Genomic DNA, 18,764 nt, shown 5'->3' on the forward strand with positions numbered 1-18,764 from the left:
AAGGTCACAGAAATGCATGGGATAAGGTTTAGAAAGCATTTTTTCCTCCTAACCAATCGCAATGTACGTGGTACTTGGAAAGCCCACTGCTTGCCTATCCATCCTGTCTGTTTCCATGAGGGTGTCTCCATGAGTCAAAGATTACACGCATCTTATGTTGCTATCAATATGCTCATCACTTTGTCTACTTACACACTGTCATAAAATATTCACTTTGGCCTTTTTAGACAGAGAACAAAGTAGGACCTTGTCTTTTGTGTGTGAAGGTTCGCAGGCAATGGAACGGAGGGAGGATTATCGTTGTTGATTGTGTTCTGTATTGATTGAGTCCTGCATAATGCTTACCAAACAGCGGATACGTTGTATTCTTCATAGTTTTCTTTCATGTCCATGGAACTTTGTAAATCAAGTCCAAAGAGTTAGTCTTTTGAAGTGACAGAATACTTTGACATTTAGACGTTGCTGTGTCGCTCTGTCAAATACATTTTGAGACGCACATTTTTTTTGTTAGTTATTCCACTTTTTAGGACTTAGATCTAATAATTTTGTCATTATATCAGAAAATTTTAAAAAAAATCATGAGTTCAATTTGGGGAAATGACTTTTGATAACATGCCATTCGGGTTTGTGTCAATAAATAGCAGATAAGTCTATGAGCAGATGTTTCGTTTCTGTAAAATTTTGTTTACACGTTATCTCCCCTACTTCCCATTCTCGTTCAAACTTTGCACAATTCTTTGTTCTGTGAACTCACTTGAAGTGGACAAGACTTTGTTAACGAAATCCTAAAGATTTGTGCATTCTTGTTTGCTGACAACGGGCTAATAAGAGCAAAACATTTTGAAGAATTTTTTTTACATTTTAATGTAAGGGTATTTAAAAGAATCAATTTCGCCATGTATCTATCACGGTTTACTCAATATTCACAATACAGCGGCCATAACTCTAAAACCCACGAAGTAGCGAGAGATTATTGTATAGTGTATTATATTATAGCCTACTGTTCAGTGATGTCAAAAACATGAACTGAAACAAGTAATAGGAACAACCAAACGGTTATGGTCAAATCACTTTTGTGGATCAGTGAGGTGACAGGGAATCAGGGAGGTTTCCATGTTGTTGTTAAAGGTGATTGAAGTAGATAGAATTAATATAGGCCGAGCTCTCTTTTCCCATTGCAGAAAACAATCACAAGAAAGCGATGTCTTTTGTTAAAAATTCGTCCAGTCTTCCAGATTTGGCAGCTTCTAACGAAGTTTCTGAAAATAATGGGTTATGTAAGTATTTTAAAATTTATGAGATGCAATAGATAGTGTCAAGTTAAACACAAGGTTTTTTCTTCTTTTTATTGTCATAGTTTTAAATTCTGTCCAGTTGAATATATTCTAATTTATCAAAATATGATTCAGTGGTTTCTTGTTCTCATAGAACTTGACTTCAAAATGAATAAACTAACCTACAAAAGAAATCCAGGAATAAAAATTATGAACATTTTAATCAATAAATCCAATAAGAATATATTTCACAAATCAAAATCGCAATGAAGAATTACAATGAATATACTTATTAAGCTAAGCTAGTTGTATTAGTTGAACCAACTTCTTTTAGGGCACCTATGTATTCACAAAGAGGCACGGTGGCTGAGCGGTTAAGCGCTTTGCTTCCGAACCGGGGACCGGGGCTCGAATCCTGGTGAAGACTGGGATTTTTAATTTCGGAATCTTCGGGCACCTCTGAGTCCACCCAGCTCTAATGGGTACCTGACATAAGTTAGGGAAAAGTAAAGGCGGTTGGTCGTTGTGCTGGCCACATGACACCTTTGTTAACCATAGGCCACAGAAACAGATGGCCTTTACATCATCTGCCCTATAGACCACAAGGTCTGAAAGGGGAACTTTACTTTTTTATGTATTCACAAGCCTGGAAGTAATGTGAAAGTTAAAAATAGGCCTATCTACAACATAAAACAAGAAAAATAAAAAAAACACTTTTTTAAAAGCAAACCTTGTATCAAATGTAATTATATCAATATCAGTTTTATGCTTTTAGCTTTCTCAATGAGCTATGATCCTATCGATTGTCTGGACCATTTTGGAAAAGGGGTGGGGAGAAAGAAGGGGGTATTTGTGCAGTTGGGGGAGGAGGGGGAGAATTTGAAAATCCCCCTGGGCCCCCACTTGATGGGGACCCCCAAATGAGTGTTTTTTTACATTAAAAATGAAATATTATGCAAAATGCAGGGGCCCCCAAAAAGGTCAAGCCCCCCTGGGCCCCCAATGATGGAAAATTCCTAGTTACGCCCTGTATTTGTGTAAAGGTTACCATGATCACTTTTTAAATGTATTTTGTAAAAAGTTACTCAAGTTATTTCAAGTAGGCCTATAGCAAGTTAAAATATAATATGCAGATACCAAAAAAAATAAGTATATACACCAAAAGTTTTTTTTCTATTGATTCTTGTTTTGTACAAGAAATAATTGTGCAAAATTTAAATTGGTCAGAGATTGGGTGTGGGATTAATAACTTGTACAAACTTTTTACTAGACAGACAGAGTTAAGCTTAGAGGAGATAAGCCTTGTGTAGAGAATCAAGTAGTTTGCTAAAAATTTTAAACTAATGATAGCAACTTATGAAAACCTTCTCCTAGATACCCTTCCTCCCCTCTCAAAAGTGATTGGACCAGAGCATGCTATATGTGCTGTAAACATAGTGCTTAATGAAAACAATTTTAAAATTTTCTATATGACAAATTTATTGTTGTTATTCTAGATAAATACAAAAATTAATTACATTGACTAAGTAAAATAATTAATGCAATTTTACTAAATGTATATATTTTTTTTTTATTTTACTTATTCTCTTTTAGTATCTGATCATCTGAATGGTCACCTCAAAGAGGGACCAGATGCTTTCATCAATGATAGATTTGAGAACAAACTTCTGACCAATCCCAGGAGGTTATCTGATGATGTAGATAACAGTCAGTCATTTTTTGCATCTCCTCCACTACTGAGCAGTAACACAACGTCAGCCAGCAGTATAATCATAGAAGATGGGACTGTGAAAGTGAAGAGAAAGCTTGGTCTGCTGTCTGGTACTGCACTCATTGTAGGGACTATGATAGGTATATCTATGGTCTCTCTTATATAAAATCTAGATTAACTTAAGTGTTTTAAAACCAGCATACATGATCTCCAAAATGTCTCGGTGGACAGAACTTGATATAGTTTTACCATATAATGAATAATAATATCACTCATAGTCATGAGTGGTGCTAGAATATTGCAATAGAAAAGAAGTGGCAGAGCACTGAGAGGTAGTGGCTGTTAGTTGTTGGTGGTAGATTTTGATATTTAGATGTAGCTGAGCTTCTTTGTTCAATTAGGTTAAATTTTTTAATAGTAAGAAAAAAACTTTTTTTTTTTTTTACTTTTCAGGCTCAGGCATCTTTATATCCCCCAAAGGTGTTATTGCTGGCACAGGCTCGGTAGCTCTAAGTCTTATTGTTTGGGTCGCTTGTGGCTTCATTTCATTGTTTGGTAAGAGATGTTAGACTTGACTCATTAGATTGGACACATTGTTTTTATGTGATCTGTAGAATGACAGTCTTATTTGATGGTGTAGTGATTGCATAGTTTGTTGAACTGTTACTGTTATATTCCAGTTGCTTGTTTTCATGTTTACTATAATTCTGCGTTAGACCCTCTTGAAGAAATGTCTAACTTTGAAGATTTACTGGAAACCTTTCATTCTACTTTTCTAAGAAGTTTACAGTTTTGTTTTTACGTGTTCTTTTACTGTATGCAGTTTTAAGACTAACTCTAAGAATCCCCTGACTGTTATCCTACATTTGATTGTATGACTGTGTGAGTGTGTGATATGAATTTGAGTAGGGTTAATTATTTTGGATTGTTTCTTTATTTACATGTTGTGTTTTTGTTTCTTCTCCTGTTAGTTTTGTTGGTATATATTAACGTAGCTCTATGTCAAAGCTAGTCTTTATATATTTTGGTGTTTTGTCTACATTATTTGTTTGCTTGTTTGTCTGCTTATTGGCTTGTATTTTGAGGAGGGAGCCCATCTCTGGCTCCCTCAATCCAATTAAATAGCTTCTTCACTTTTTTACTGCACAGGTTTAGCCCAGTGGCCTTCTGAATGTGGCCATAGCAAGGTGTTGCTGCCCGCCATTCTAGTCAAGCTATCCTGACTTGTGATTGGCATTATGGGCAAGCGGAAGTGGCTAGGGCCTTAACTTTCACTTACTTCATGCGCCCTTACCCTTTTTTCAAAAAGGGGAAAATGGCCTACTGATGTAAGTACACGCCCAGTCATCCGTATCAAAAAAAGCTTGCAATAATTGCTGGATGTAACGAAACAATGAGCATACTCAGTGCGCATGTCCAAGTATCTGTCTTTTTGTTTTTTAATATGGGCGTGGTCTTTAATATTCCATGATGAGTTGGATAATGTTATAATGTACAAACTAGACACAAATTTAGCCTGTTTTAAAAACTCTTTAAAACATTATAATGTTACTTTGTCTTGTACTTCTAATCTAAAAGTGTACTTCTTAAATAAATACTTTATGGATTACTGGTTTATGAAAAGACGTGCAGTGTATAGAATGAAATTCACATATAGGTTGCTGATGTATTAAAGATTTGACAATAATTCTAAGCTGCATCTAATTTTTTTTTTTACAAATATGTAAACATTGAGTAACATTTCATTGAAAGTCAAAACAATGACAGGAACAAAGTGAATAAAATCAACAATATGACATAAAAATTAAGTAATATTTACTTTCAAGTACTTTAACAGTTTCTTAGCAACATGTTGCTTTTGAAACCAATAAGCATTATTATTACAAAAATCAGAACTACAGAATATAACATTTTCAGAATTCTCAAATATAACAATATATGTAAGAGGTCACTTATCTCTCAAGGCACGACATGGCCTAAATTGTGCCGATGTGCCTCAAATCACAAATCACAATCACTTATCTCTAAATAAATATAGTTGACATATATCTGATCTCAAAAAATGTTTGATTTTAATCATTTGATGAATTTTTATGACTTATAAGTTAGGAAAAGGTTATGTTTTTTTTTTCATTTATTAAATAATAAACAAATACTTATGAAGAATCCTAAACAGGTGGATGTTTAATAAAAAAATGAATTTTTAGTGACCTCCCAAAAGGAAATAGCTGCTATTAGTTTTTTGTGGTCTATCTCTTTGTCCATCAGTCCATCCTGTTTGGATTGCTAAAACTAGAAAAGATATTGAAAATCCTTTATCATATTTAATTTTGTTTTTAGTTGAACTGAGGTATGTATCACAAGAATAAAAAAATTAAGCCTAAAAAGTAGAATGCAATTCTAATGGAAAGAGTTTTGAATATGAAATCTTTAAGGAAACAAACTAAATGATTCAATGAATTAGTCAGTGTGAGTCTGTGTGAGTGTAAAAGACTTGATGTAATCTATTAGTGCTCTGATGTTGATGTGTACAAATTGTATATTTTTCTCCTCATCTTTCATTGTCTATTCCTGCCAGTTTCTCCACAACAATATTCTACATAATAAATTCATTGTCATTCATTTTCCACTTGGCTCAACTCTCAAACACTCTCTCTTACTCGCTTTCTATCCATTTGCCAATATCAAACACCAATTCAAAAGTTCCCCCTGGTCCCCCAAATAAATGTCCTAAAATATATTTTTTACATTAAATATTATGCCACTACCATGTAATCTTGCTATTCATTTGCTATTTACATGGAGTCAAAAATACTAGACAGCATTGATCTAGGTGATGTTATAGAATATTATAGATGACCTTTGCTGTACAGAAAGCACAATGTTAGGCAATATGAATTGAGATTTGTCATTTGTGCATTATCTCAACAAAAAACAATGGTATTATTCATTCTTTCATTATTCATTTGTTAATTTCATATATACTGTACCAAATGGAATTTAAACTTACATATTTATTAAGTACTATATCTCTTGTCAAGATGTGAAATGTCAAAAAAAAGGTCTAGCTTTCTTGGACTCCCAAATCACAAGCTATGCCACTGTCAAACACTCTCTTACTAGCTTACTCTTAATTTGCCTATAATTTAAAGCTTCTTTGAACCACATTGGCATGGACTTATTTAAACTGAGATTTTCTAATAATTGAAAATAGTAAGTATTTTATGTTCAATAATAATCAAGATATTGAATAGGTTATCTTATCTTATATGATACAGACATTACTTCAAAAAAGAAGATGATTACATCCTATGCATATCAACCAATGACCTAAATTCTGCCAAGTCACTGGTTTTTACATGCATATCAACCAATGACCTAAATTCTGCCAAGTCACTGGTTTTCCTGGCTTGCTCAGGCAACCCATTCCATGCTCTAATAGCACTAGGGCGGAAGGAGCATTTGTACAAATTTGTCCTAGCATATGGAATGATGAATGTGCCTTTATCTTTGTCTTTCTGAGTATTTTATTAAATTTTGTTTTTGTATTTGAAGATTTTGGTTCAGTGTTTTATGTATAATTTCTACTTTACTTTTAAGTCTTCTATCCTAAAGGCTTTCTAAATTTAGTGATTTTACTAAAGGTGTTACTCTAGTCAAATGTGTAGGTTGACTTTGAGTAGTGCTCATTTTCCAAGAGGAAGGCCACCTACTCCTCTGTACATTCTTAATTCAATAATATAGATTGCTAAATTAACCATCATTGTAGACATTGGTTTTCTCGACTTGTTAGATCTTTAGAAAAACAGATGCTGAATTATAATAATAATACTATTTTTATTGTTAACATTAAAAAAAAAATCTTTGATGTTGATGAAGTTGCTTTATATCTTTCTTTATCTTTTCTCTTTCTTCATCTTTTCTCTTTCTTCCTTTGAATTCATTTGCTGAAAGGCTTCCATCTGTACACTCATACATTGTTTGTGAGGGTACATCTAAGCAATTAGCCTAAGTTCTGAGCTGAGCAAATATATTTTGCATAAGAATTTTATGCTTGCTTCAATGGTATCTCCCTTTTGTCTCTTACACACTCACACAATACATGGAGATTGGATTAGAATAAAATAGGAGAGAACAAGAGTTCAGATTTAAAAAATATACTCATCATAGGAGCAAATGTTGAGAGAATTTGATGTGTGAATTTAGCAATAGAACATAGAAGCATGTAACAACATGTTTGTCTAATCAAGTTAGATATGTTTGAGAAAGATTATTAGTTTCAATGTGTGTAATATTTCATTTCCTCAAAGCAAATGAACAAAAATGTCAACATTGTTTGAAAATCTGCTCTATTTGATAAATTAAGACTGCACTCAAATTTAATCTGTAAAATAAAAAAAAAATAATTTACACAATGATTGTAAAACAGAGAAATCATCTAAAGATATTCTTAAGTTCATAGAAGATTTATTTAACTTCTAGATTCAGATCTACATGTGTTGTTTACTTCTACAATATTTTTTTACCTCATTTAAAAAAACAACAACTTAAAAGCACATCTTTTCTTTCCTACTTCTAGCAGGCTACGTGTGCTTTGGTCAAATAATGGCAATGGGTGGAGGGGATAAGGGTATCTGGGAGAAAGTTTCTGTGATCCCTTATGGCGCTCAGCAAACAAACTCAGTCAGATTTTAAGCTGTATTCAATAATAAATGTGAACAACTCTACTCAATGAATAATGAACACAACTCAACTCAATGAATAATGAAGACAACTCTACTCAATGAATAATGAACACAACCCAACTCAATGAATAATGAACACAACTCAACTCAATGAATAATGAACACAACTCTACTCAATGAATAATGAACACAACCCAACTCAATGAATAATGAACACAACTCAACTCAATGAATAATGAACACAACTCAACTCAATGAATAATGAAGACAACTCTAATCAATGAATAATGAAGACAACTCTACTTAATGAATAATGAAGACAACTCTAATCAATGAATAATGAAGACAACTCTACTTAATGAATAATTAAGACAACTCTAATCAATGAATAATGAAGACAACTCTAATCAATGAATAATGAACACAACTCTACTCAATGAATAATGAACACAGCTCTACTCAATGAATGATTGGGATAACTCTTTGATAATAGGGGCAGTTCAACCATAATTGTTAAATGACCAGGACAACTCTGTATGATGAATAATTAAACACTGAAAACCCAATCATAAAATATGTCCTTTTTTTTTTTTACCAAAAAAGTTTCATGCATTTCTGTATATGATAACTTGACTAATTTTTCTTTTATTTAGTTTTAATTTCATAGTAATTTGACTAAAATAAAATGAAAAAATTTCAAGAGTTCTTTATTAGTGTAGTTAAATTAATTTTTCTAAGATCACTAATATGTAAACTTTAACCTTAGCTGATCGAAGAAAAGAATAATAGAACTATATAAAAAAGTTAATAAAAATAACCTACTAACTTTATTGACTATAACATATACTGAGATCAATTAAATGTCAAGTCGGTTAACACAATTTGGTGACATGTAAACATCATGACTGCTCTCTCTCTCTTGTATGTATATTTATATATATATATGTGTGTGTGTATAAGATTTGTGAAAAATTATTTTTTAATAGTGTATTCTTTCCATTGGACATTTTTACTTCCCAACATATCCCAAGGGAAAATATATTGCGTTTTATTTTTCTAGATAGGTGTTTCCCAAAATTTTGATTTAACATGCTGTATACAAAATTTGAAAGATATCTTAATTAGTTTATATTTTCTTGCTTAGAATTACACAGGCTTTCATTATTTTGCATTTTTAACTTATTATTTTAAGTAATAATTATTTTAGAGCCTTAGTTACCATAACAAAACAATGGTTGCTAAGGAACATTTTGAGCAATTCTCACAATTTTTAACATATTTGAGTCAAATAAAAGGTGATATCTATAAATCAAGGTGCATAGCTTATTACTTAAGATTTTGTTTTCGGATATTTTAACTTTGCCTAAATTAGGCTAAATCTACACATATTTAAGAAATGCCTAGAGAAAAGTAACAAAGAAAACATTTTTTACCTTGACTAAAAATGACAAGGATATTTTACATCACCAAAGTATTATTTTGAATGCAAGTACCATACAAAGTGTAATTGTAAAAAATTAGTTTAGAACATTTATGTAATTAAATGTGTAATAGATGTAGACCAACAACAATAAATCTCTGCGACTAGAAATGTTTTTTATCAATGTTTTTGTAGCGCTATTTCATGCTTTTAGCTTTCTCACTATGCTAAGAACTATCACTTATCTGAACCATTTGGGAAAATGAGATGGAGTGGGGGGAGAAAGAAAGGGATATCTGGGAGAACGACCTGAATTTGAAATTGTGGCTCAAGCCAACATACTAACCACTCTGCTCGTGAGGTGCATATGAAAATAGATGATTATTATAGTATCGTTATCTATTGTTTATTTCTAACTTTTTTTAAAGCGACAACATATATAGGGGACTAATTCAGCCTATGCCACAACTTCAGTCAAGTACAATTTCATTCCCTGTTTGAGATACCAAACAAAATAATTAATTACCAATAGATTACCAATTGGTTAATTATTTATTGATTCTTGAATTGTCATGTAAAAGAAATAATTGTCCAAAATTTCAGCTTCATCCAAGATTGGGTATCAGAGAAATAATGTTTACAAACTTTTTACCAGAGTGAGTTGATATAAGCTTTTTCAACATGGGAAAAAGTAGGCCTGTTAAAAATCAAGTTTATTTTATTTGACAGGAGCACTGGCCTATGCAGAACTGGGAACGCTTATCTCAAAGTCGGGTGCTGAGTATGCCTATCTACTGGAAGCTGGGAAAGTTTTTCCTAAGTGCTGTGCACCAATACCAGCATTTTTATTCTCCTGGGTTTCTATATTTGTGCTAAAACCTTGTTTGTTTGCTGTCATTTCCCTCAGCTTTGGAATTTATGCTGTTGAACCTTTCTACCATGGATGTGAAGTACCAATGTCACTTGTGAAACTCATTTCTGTACTCTGTATATGTAAGTCAGAACACTTATTAAACTCATTTCTGTACTCTGTATTGATAAATCTGAACTCTAAGAAATGAAATTTTTAATGCAAACAATTTCTTCTTAAATATTTCTTTTAAATTAATTTTTCTAGCTCTTAATATCACACTGAACATTGACCTTATATTTTATTTCCTGAATCCATTTTAAAACTGATGACATTAACTTTAGCTATTTTATATATTTCATAAGGTCTGGTTGCTGCTGTCAACTGCCATAGTGTTACATTGGCAACCAAAGTACAGAATTTTTTCACGATGGCCAAATTACTGGCAATAGCAGTCATAGTGATGGGAGGTTTTATTATGATTTTTAAAGGTTTTTACTTTTTTTTAATGACATAGTTCTAAATTAAAGAAATCTGAAATAGGCTAAATAAAAACTAATAACACAATAAATAGTCAAATTTTTCCCATGCTTAAAATGTCTCAATTGCAATTTTGTCTCAGGTCATACAGAATATATTAATGAAGGATTTGAAGACACTTCTAAAAATCCTTCTTCTATTGCTTTGGCATTTTATGATGGTCTGTGGGCATATGATGGTTGGTAAGTCAAGTGCATTTAGATTGCTAATATATATATATATATGTCTATCTAGCTCTCTCTATATACATTATATATATATAATATATAATATAGGGCCTATATATATATATATATATATATTATAGCTTTTATATAGCGCTACTTTCATGCTTATAGCATGCTCAGAGTGTTTTTGGTCCAATCTCATTTGTGGACCAGAGGGGGGGAGGGGGTATCTAGGAGTTGGTTTTCCATGCTGCCTTTAGGCGCTCAGTAAACACAACTCTGCCCGAGTCGGGTGTCGAACCTCGAGCCCCCTTCTAGGTAGCCAAGCCAAGTTCAAGCGCACTTGGCCTCTCGACCTTGCTTCCCACCGCATATATATATGTATATGCATGTTGTTTAAATAGAAGGCTGCAAAAGAAGGTTCATGTATAGCTATGAGTCACTGTGAAATTAAGATTAAAGAAATTTATTTTCATTTTCAGGAACAATTTGAACTATGCAACAGAAGAACTAAAAAATCCTTATGTGTAAGTTTTATAAGTATAAGTGACTGAATTAAAAAAAAATGTTTTATAAAGTCACCATAAGCAAAACCCAGAGCTTGATAAGAAACAAATTTTACTATTTTTAGATACTTACTTCATTTTTAATTTCAAGAAGATGTATTTATCTTTATTTGTGTCATTAATTAGGTAATTTTAGATACTAGATATTGGACATAATTTATTTGAGTAAAATTTGATTAACACCTTTCTTTAGCAATCTACCAAGAGCTATAATGCTGGGGATTCCCCTTGTCACCCTGTGCTATTTGCTGACAAACCTCTCCTATTTAGCTGTCATGTCCAAAGAAACTTTATTAGCATCCAATGCAGTTGCAGCTGTAAGTACTCCTGAATTGACTAACTTCTTAAAAGAAAATTGACCAGTTTGTAAATTATTTTTTGTTCAACAAATGTTTCGAATGATCCTTCAGAGTTGAAGATAATTTACTTCCTATTCCTAACCTCATGCAGGATGGCGGGGTTTGCAGTGGGCAGGGTATGAACCTGGGACCATTGAGGAGTCCGAAAAACAGTCTAGCGCACAAACCACATGACCAGGCAACCCTCCATCTACATTTTAAGCCAATGAACTTGAATTAACCTTAGCTTATTTTCTCAAGTACATATTTAAATAACTTTAGCCTGACTATTTTTATATATTACTACTTCAGTAGGTTCAACTATTAAGTGTGAAAGTTAAATACTTGTATTATTAATGCATTGTGCTATTATCATCAAAGACATGGGGTGCAGAAGTTCTGGGAGCAGCAGCTGTATTGATACCAATATTTGTAACACTCTCTACATTTGGAGCTGCTAATGGATCTTGTTTTACTGGAGGAAGGTTTGAAAAAAAAGTTTTATAATTTATTACTTTACTTTTGTAAGTTTAAATGACTATTATTCTTACAATCCAAGAAGGGAAGAACTAACAATTAAAATCTTAATATCTTTTCAAATACATTTTTTCGAAATCTTTGCATTAATATCTTATTTACTGAGAAAATAAAAGCACCGGAGCATTGTTTCACCTATTTACTTCATTGCATTTTGTTTGCTGAATGCAACTTTTTTTTATTGTCTTCAAGCTGTTTTATGGTCTTTGCAAAATTTTTTTTCCCTAGGCTTATTTATGCTGCAGCAAGGGAAGGACATTTGCCAGAAGTATTTTCATACATTCATGTCAAAAAAGGAACTCCACTACCATCACTATTGCTAACTGTGAGATTTAATTTCTTGATTATAAACTTGTATTTCTTGTTTAGATGAAAACTATTCTTTAAAGAAAATTTAAAATACTTTTTTTTATCTTATCTTATCTTATATAATACAGACGTTACTTCAAAAAAGAAGATGATTACGTCCTACGCATCATGCATTTAGTCATGCATATTAACCAATGACTTAAATTCTGCCAAGTCACTGGTTTTCCTGGCTAGCTCAGGCAACCCATTCCATACTCTAATAGCACTAGGGAAGAAGGAGTATTTGTACAAATTTGTCCTAGCATATGGGACGAGGAATGTGCCTTTATCTTTGTGTCTTTCAGAGTATTTTATTAAATTTTGTTTTTGTATTTGAAGATTATGGTTCAGTGTTTTATGTATGATTGCTACTTTACTTTTGAGCCTTCTGTCCTGAAGGCTTTCTAAATTTAGTGATTTTACTAAAGGTGTTACTCTAGTCAAATGTGAATATTCGTTTGTTATGAATCTCACTGCTCTATTTTGTGTCTGTTCCAGTTTCCAGTTTTAGCAGCAGTAAACCTTGCCAACTCTCATTTAGATCTTTTGAAATATTTTCTTAAATTCTTGTGTGTTTTTATTTTCAGACAGCTGTGGCTATAATGATGATGATCCCTGGTGACATTTTCAGTCTCATTGATTTTTTTAGTTTTGCTGCATGGCTATTCTATGGAGCAACTATGGCTGCAGTGCTAATACTGCGTTATAGTCTACCAGATGTACCAAGGGTGTATAGGGTAATATAATTTTCTATACTTTAGAAACTACAGTATACATTCAAATAAGTTTGATGAAGAAAGTTTGTAGTTATAATATTGCCTACATTGTTGACATAGAAATGTTATAAATGCCCCAAAAATGTTTTAATATTAAATTGTACTACAAATGAATTAACTTCACAATCTAAGCTATTTCAGAGCACTAAGATATCAAACTTATATTCCTTCTTCTCTAGAGTCAATATGTGTTATTCTCATTATATCTTTGTATTAAAATGTCCATAGGGTTATCATTAAATGGAGTTTATACAAACATGCCTTGCTGTCAATCTTTCTAGCTTTCTTTTTTAGACCAAGATATCAAGGATGAAATTCTATTAATAGCTTATATGCCAGTGCAGTAAATAACATATAATGATAAATGCACATCAACCAATCATTGTTGCATGCCCACTGTTGTCATGTCTGTATTAATAATTAGAATTTGTATTCAAGATGTCATCTAATGTTAGTGATAGTTGTAAAATAAAGAGGAGATGTAAATTCTCAGATCAATTGAAGGCTAAGTATTTGTGTTTTGATGATTGCCTTACAGAAAATGAAAATGTTGCTTTTAGATTTCATTGAAAGAAAAAAAAATATTTATAAAAATTCTTCATTATAGTTAAGAAATTTTTTTTTTAGAAAGGTTAGTTTTTTTCTTTATATTGTTATGATCTTTCCTAATCAGGCCTTCTGTAAACACTGCTAAACACACAACACATCAAGAACTTGACAACAAGGCTCCTTATAATCTGATGCTTTAATAATGGTCAATTAAAGTAGCCAATATGACACAATTGGCAATACATCAACACTAAAAATGCTATACTCTACATCACTGTACTAAACTAATAAACTCTACTGTCTCTCTCTTCCTGGACTCATACATTCACTTCAGGACTCCATCAGGACCGACTTCATGGTAGACTAACAGTCCTGGTCTACTCGCTGTCCTGTCTTGAACTGCACTGCTTTACACATCTGGTGTCTATGGTCCACGCTGGCTTAAATTATGATCAGATGACCATAACCCAGGTCCTATTCATGTGCAAAGATCACTATCCCTTGCCCTTCGATATAGCATGCTAAACTGTATTACTGACCTGTGTCACATATGTCAGCTGATCACACACAGTTAACCCTATTGCATTGCGAATAGGGTTACAACAGTATCTATAACTTATTTTATTTTCCTTTTTTTTTATTTACAGGTGCCAACTATAATGCCAGTCTTGGTGTTGATAATATCCTGCTACCTAGTACTAGCACCCATTATACAGCAACCTAGAATCGAGTTTTTTTATGCAACACTTTTCATTCTGAGTGGCTTATTGTTTTATATACCCTTTGTTGGATTGAAAATCAAAATCAAATATTTAGGTAAGGATGATATTGTTTCATTTTGTTATTCAAATATTTAGTGATTTTTTAATTAATTTTATGTACTTTTTGTTACTGTCAACAAAAGTATATTATATTTGTGATTATAAAATTTCTTTTTTAGAACCTTTGACAACCTTTATTCAGTGTGCCCTAGAAGTTGCCCCAAGCAGATATGAACCTCCAGAATAAACATAAACTGCTGCCATGAATGAAATCCTTGAATTTTAATTGTTTCGTTGGAAAAGACTTATTACAATTTCTTACAATTTACTCTATCTTTCTTAAGCTAGAATAAGATGAGGATTTGTAAACTCAATTTTCAGTACACATAAGGCATTGATGTCTCTACCTAAGAGTAAACATATTATTTATTTTATAGATAGTCATATTATATTTATTATGTGTTCAGTTTCATTAATTTGGAAGATTTGTACAAGTCTACAATGTTGAAGTCATTAGTTGAATTAAGAAAATAACATTGTTATTGGTTTTTGTAATGCTTCCATGTTTCATGACAGTAAATCATGTTACCAGGTAATTATTGTGCATTTCATTCTCAAGTATTTTTAGGTAAATGAAGAGTATTACCAGTTATTAGTACATGAAGTACCAAAAATGAATTTCTGGAAGCGGATTGAAACTGCTAGAATTTTTTTTCCCCTGCATCTTTTTCCATGTTCTAGCAATGTTCATTAGTGTTTGACAAGGAAGCATGACTTAAGCAAGGGTTAAGACAGAATGTGATTACCTAGTGTTGTACTGCAGTGATTTTAAGATTCATACTTGTGTATGGTTAACAATGTGCTAGTGACTGAATTAGTAGGTTGGTTTGATTGTATATATAAAGTCCTTCAATGCATATTTTTGTTGATGTATTGCAAAATTAATACTTGACATTTTTGTCACATTTAATCATGAATCATTTGCTGTGTTTGTTTTGCAAGTTTTTCAATTTTTATTTGCCAGCATTAAACCAAAGATTTCTTTTCCATTATTTTATCTAGGCCAAAACTTTAAATAATTTTTCAAACTTTTTTTCAAAATATCATTCCGACTATTTAATATCAGAAAAAATAAACCAAAAAAAAACACAATATTTAAACTTATTTTAAAATTTCAGTTTCCATGGATGCTTAATGAATATGCTGTTATTCTCATGCTTGACATATTTTTAAAAACCTTTTTCAAAGTTTCCGAATGAAAAATTTTGACTATTTTCCCCTTATCCCATTAACTTTCATTACTGACCGGTGAAGTTGATTGGCTTGTCTTTCACTTGAATGTTCTACCATATACCAAACTGCTCAGTCCTATTACACCTCAACTGGTGATAAATAACTTTAAATTTGTTGTAATATAGAAACTGTGATTTATACAGTGCTAGGATCATATTGTTATATAATATAATTTAATGAGATGTCCAAGTAATTAGTTCTATTCAAAATAGTATTAAAGACTGTGCTTGTCTGATTCTTTGTATTTATTCAAATGTCTCAACATATATATATCTATATATTAAGAGAGATAGATGGATAGAGTTATTCTAAACAAATATCCATCCAAACATCAGTTTATAGTGGCCATTGTGAAAGGATAATGATAAAAAGAAATATCTTGTTTAAATTGTATTTTTCTACATGAATACAACAAAGTTCTATTACAAAGTACTATTATTGAAGAAAATCAATTATTTATATCACACATTTATTCTACTATAAACTAATCTAAATGTGATTTTAAGTTATTGAAATTGTTATCAATACTATTTATTATTAAAATAACTATAAAGCAATTAGTACAGAATAAAATCCATAATATATTTCCAGCTGTTAAAGAGATTTATAATCTGCTTCATTGTGAGGGGAGTGAGCTCTAAGACTGCCACATGCATGTCCTTCCATGTCATTTAATCATCAATATTTATAAACATTATTTCATACCAAAGAGTTTTTGTGCAATGTTGTGATGTTTGCTTGCTTGAAACTCAGGGTGGACTCTGGTTTAATCAGTTACAACTTCTCTTTCGTTTCTAATCAGACTTTCAAATGGAAACATCATAAAGTTAACATGGACATTTTTTTGTGCTACCATTGAGGCTGTTCTCAACACATTCATCTTACATAGTCAGTGTGTGAATAGATTGAATTTGAATTATCACGTTAGTTCATATAAAGCTTTAAAAAAGTTGCTCTAACTTTCAGCCTTCTTTCAATGGGAGTTTTATTGTCTGAACTAATACTTCATGGTCCAGTGATCATTGCAAATTGTTTGTTGTTTTTCTAAACTGTTTTTTTTAAACATTTAGTATAGCTCTTCATTTATGTGATGATTATATGTACTACTGATTAATGACAAAAATTTACTACAGATTACTGACAATACTACTGATTACTGCCAAAGTCAGTTTTTTTACCATACATGGAAGTTTTATTGATTGTATGATACAGTAAATAGCATCCTTTTGTTTAGATCATTTATTTTTGTTTTATTTTGTAAATTCAAAAGAAAAATTAGCCTTATTAGCTATTTTGAAGTGATATTGGATATTATAATGTCCATTAAAGTCTCAATGGTATAGAAAAAAAATATAGATTGAAATGTTTATTTTTTTTAATGTATTTATTTCTATTCAATGTTTTGTTTTAATTTGACAAGAATAAGCATTAATATTATTTTATTTTCTATCTGGCATGTATCTATCAGAAAAACCAAACCCATTAGATAAGTTAAAGTTCATGTTATATTTTTTCTTGAATGACAAATGTCTACATTATATCAGTGCTGGCTGTGCCACCCCTATCAGATTGATGGGAGGTTTTTTTTACATTCTTTAATAAGATAAGCAATTTTAGTCTATGGTACATTCATTATAAGAGGGAAAATAAACAAACTATTATTTATAAGCAAACTTTCAAGTCAATAATGAGGTGTTTGTAAAAATAAATTAAAAGTTGTATATTTTTTGTGATACTATTTATAGAGAGAGTATTTATGTATATATTGAGTGATACATTTTGGAATGATGTTTTCTTTAGCTTGTATTTCATATTGAAGTGAAATAAAGAATAAAAAATACACAATATACATTATTTTTTTATATACTATTATATCTGATTATAATTGTTCCATAAATGGTACTATAGACTATACAGACACAAACCACACAGACTATAACATACCGGATATATTAAATGTTATTAGTTTAGCTGCAATATTTTGTACCTTTTTTAAAATAAGAATGTGCAATTGAACTGTCAAGTTTTTATTACGACATTTCATGGAAGGGTGGACATTAGAATGTTAAAAAAAAATAAAATTTCTGAAATTCTATTCTAGCATTGACTTGGCGTCGGAAGTCTTTAAAGTTGCACAATTAAAAATTAGCACTTTTTAAATATATGTTTATAAAGCTCTGAATACGTGTATTAGTTAGCATCGAATCGTTTTATTGATTAAAATAAATTTTTTTATTACCATTTAATACATTAAATGATAAAATGGTATGAACACAATAAGATCAATGTAATTTGTATAGAGCAGTTGTTAATCAACATTATGTAGGTTCAAGGTTCTAGGACAGGGGTGGGCAACGTTTTTGTATCGAGGGCTAGGGTTAAGGTTAAATAAAATTCTGGGAAGAGGGGACCGAGCGCGGGCGCGCACACACACACACACATATATATATTATATTATTGTAACGACTATCCAGGCTCTCTGCAAACTGCACCACACCACAACACCAACTGAAAGAACTTGACAACTCAGGGCTTCAAATAACGTGATAGTTTAATGTTCAATAAATAACAGCCAATACTGTACACTTGGCAACACGTAGCACATATTGTTCAAATATGTCTCCGATAACAACCGTACCGCCGTATCAACTCTTGTACTGGCCTCTCTGCTTCATCCCGTACTTGCACTGAGCCGTCGTACTGAAACCCACTTAACTGTGACATCTCCCTCTTTATATAGGATCCATAATGGCCTTCTAGAACCGGACAAAACGTCGCTCGACCACTCTGGTTGATCACATGACTATATCCCTCGTGACGCTCCTGAGCTCTATTCACAACCCCGATCCTTCCCGAACTGTCTTGACTGACCATCGCAACTCGTCTAGCGCTAGCCTGGGGTGATTTGCGTCGGCTGTATACACACACCGCTAACACAACTTAGAAAAA

At 31.8% G+C, this 18,764-nt stretch overlaps 1 protein-coding gene across 5 annotated transcripts in view; it reads left to right on the forward strand.

The window, feature by feature from the left end:
• Window positions 1–14,899, forward strand: part of LOC106051479 (b(0,+)-type amino acid transporter 1-like) — a 41,005-nt gene extending 26,106 nt beyond the window's left edge. For all 5 annotated transcript variants that reach the window (XM_056035509.1, XM_056035511.1, XM_056035510.1 and 2 more), the window contains 13 exons: window positions 1,182–1,277; window positions 2,868–3,125; window positions 3,439–3,540; window positions 9,820–10,083; window positions 10,306–10,431; window positions 10,563–10,662; window positions 11,130–11,174; window positions 11,407–11,530; window positions 11,933–12,036; window positions 12,317–12,413; window positions 13,024–13,173; window positions 14,409–14,577; window positions 14,702–14,899. In XM_056035509.1, the coding sequence (XP_055891484.1) occupies window positions 1,202–1,277; window positions 2,868–3,125; window positions 3,439–3,540; window positions 9,820–10,083; window positions 10,306–10,431; window positions 10,563–10,662; window positions 11,130–11,174; window positions 11,407–11,530; window positions 11,933–12,036; window positions 12,317–12,413; window positions 13,024–13,173; window positions 14,409–14,577; window positions 14,702–14,769 (1,683 nt within the window). In that variant the 5' untranslated portion in view covers window positions 1,182–1,201 and the 3' untranslated portion in view covers window positions 14,770–14,899. The remainder of the gene's footprint in view (window positions 1–1,181; window positions 1,278–2,867; window positions 3,126–3,438; window positions 3,541–9,819; window positions 10,084–10,305; window positions 10,432–10,562; window positions 10,663–11,129; window positions 11,175–11,406; window positions 11,531–11,932; window positions 12,037–12,316; window positions 12,414–13,023; window positions 13,174–14,408; window positions 14,578–14,701) is intronic.
• Window positions 14,900–18,764: the final 3,865 nt, after the last annotated feature.

Source organism: Biomphalaria glabrata, chromosome 7 (assembly GCF_947242115.1).
Source record: "Biomphalaria glabrata chromosome 7, xgBioGlab47.1, whole genome shotgun sequence".
Lineage (NCBI taxonomy): Eukaryota > Metazoa > Mollusca > Gastropoda > Planorbidae > Biomphalaria > Biomphalaria glabrata.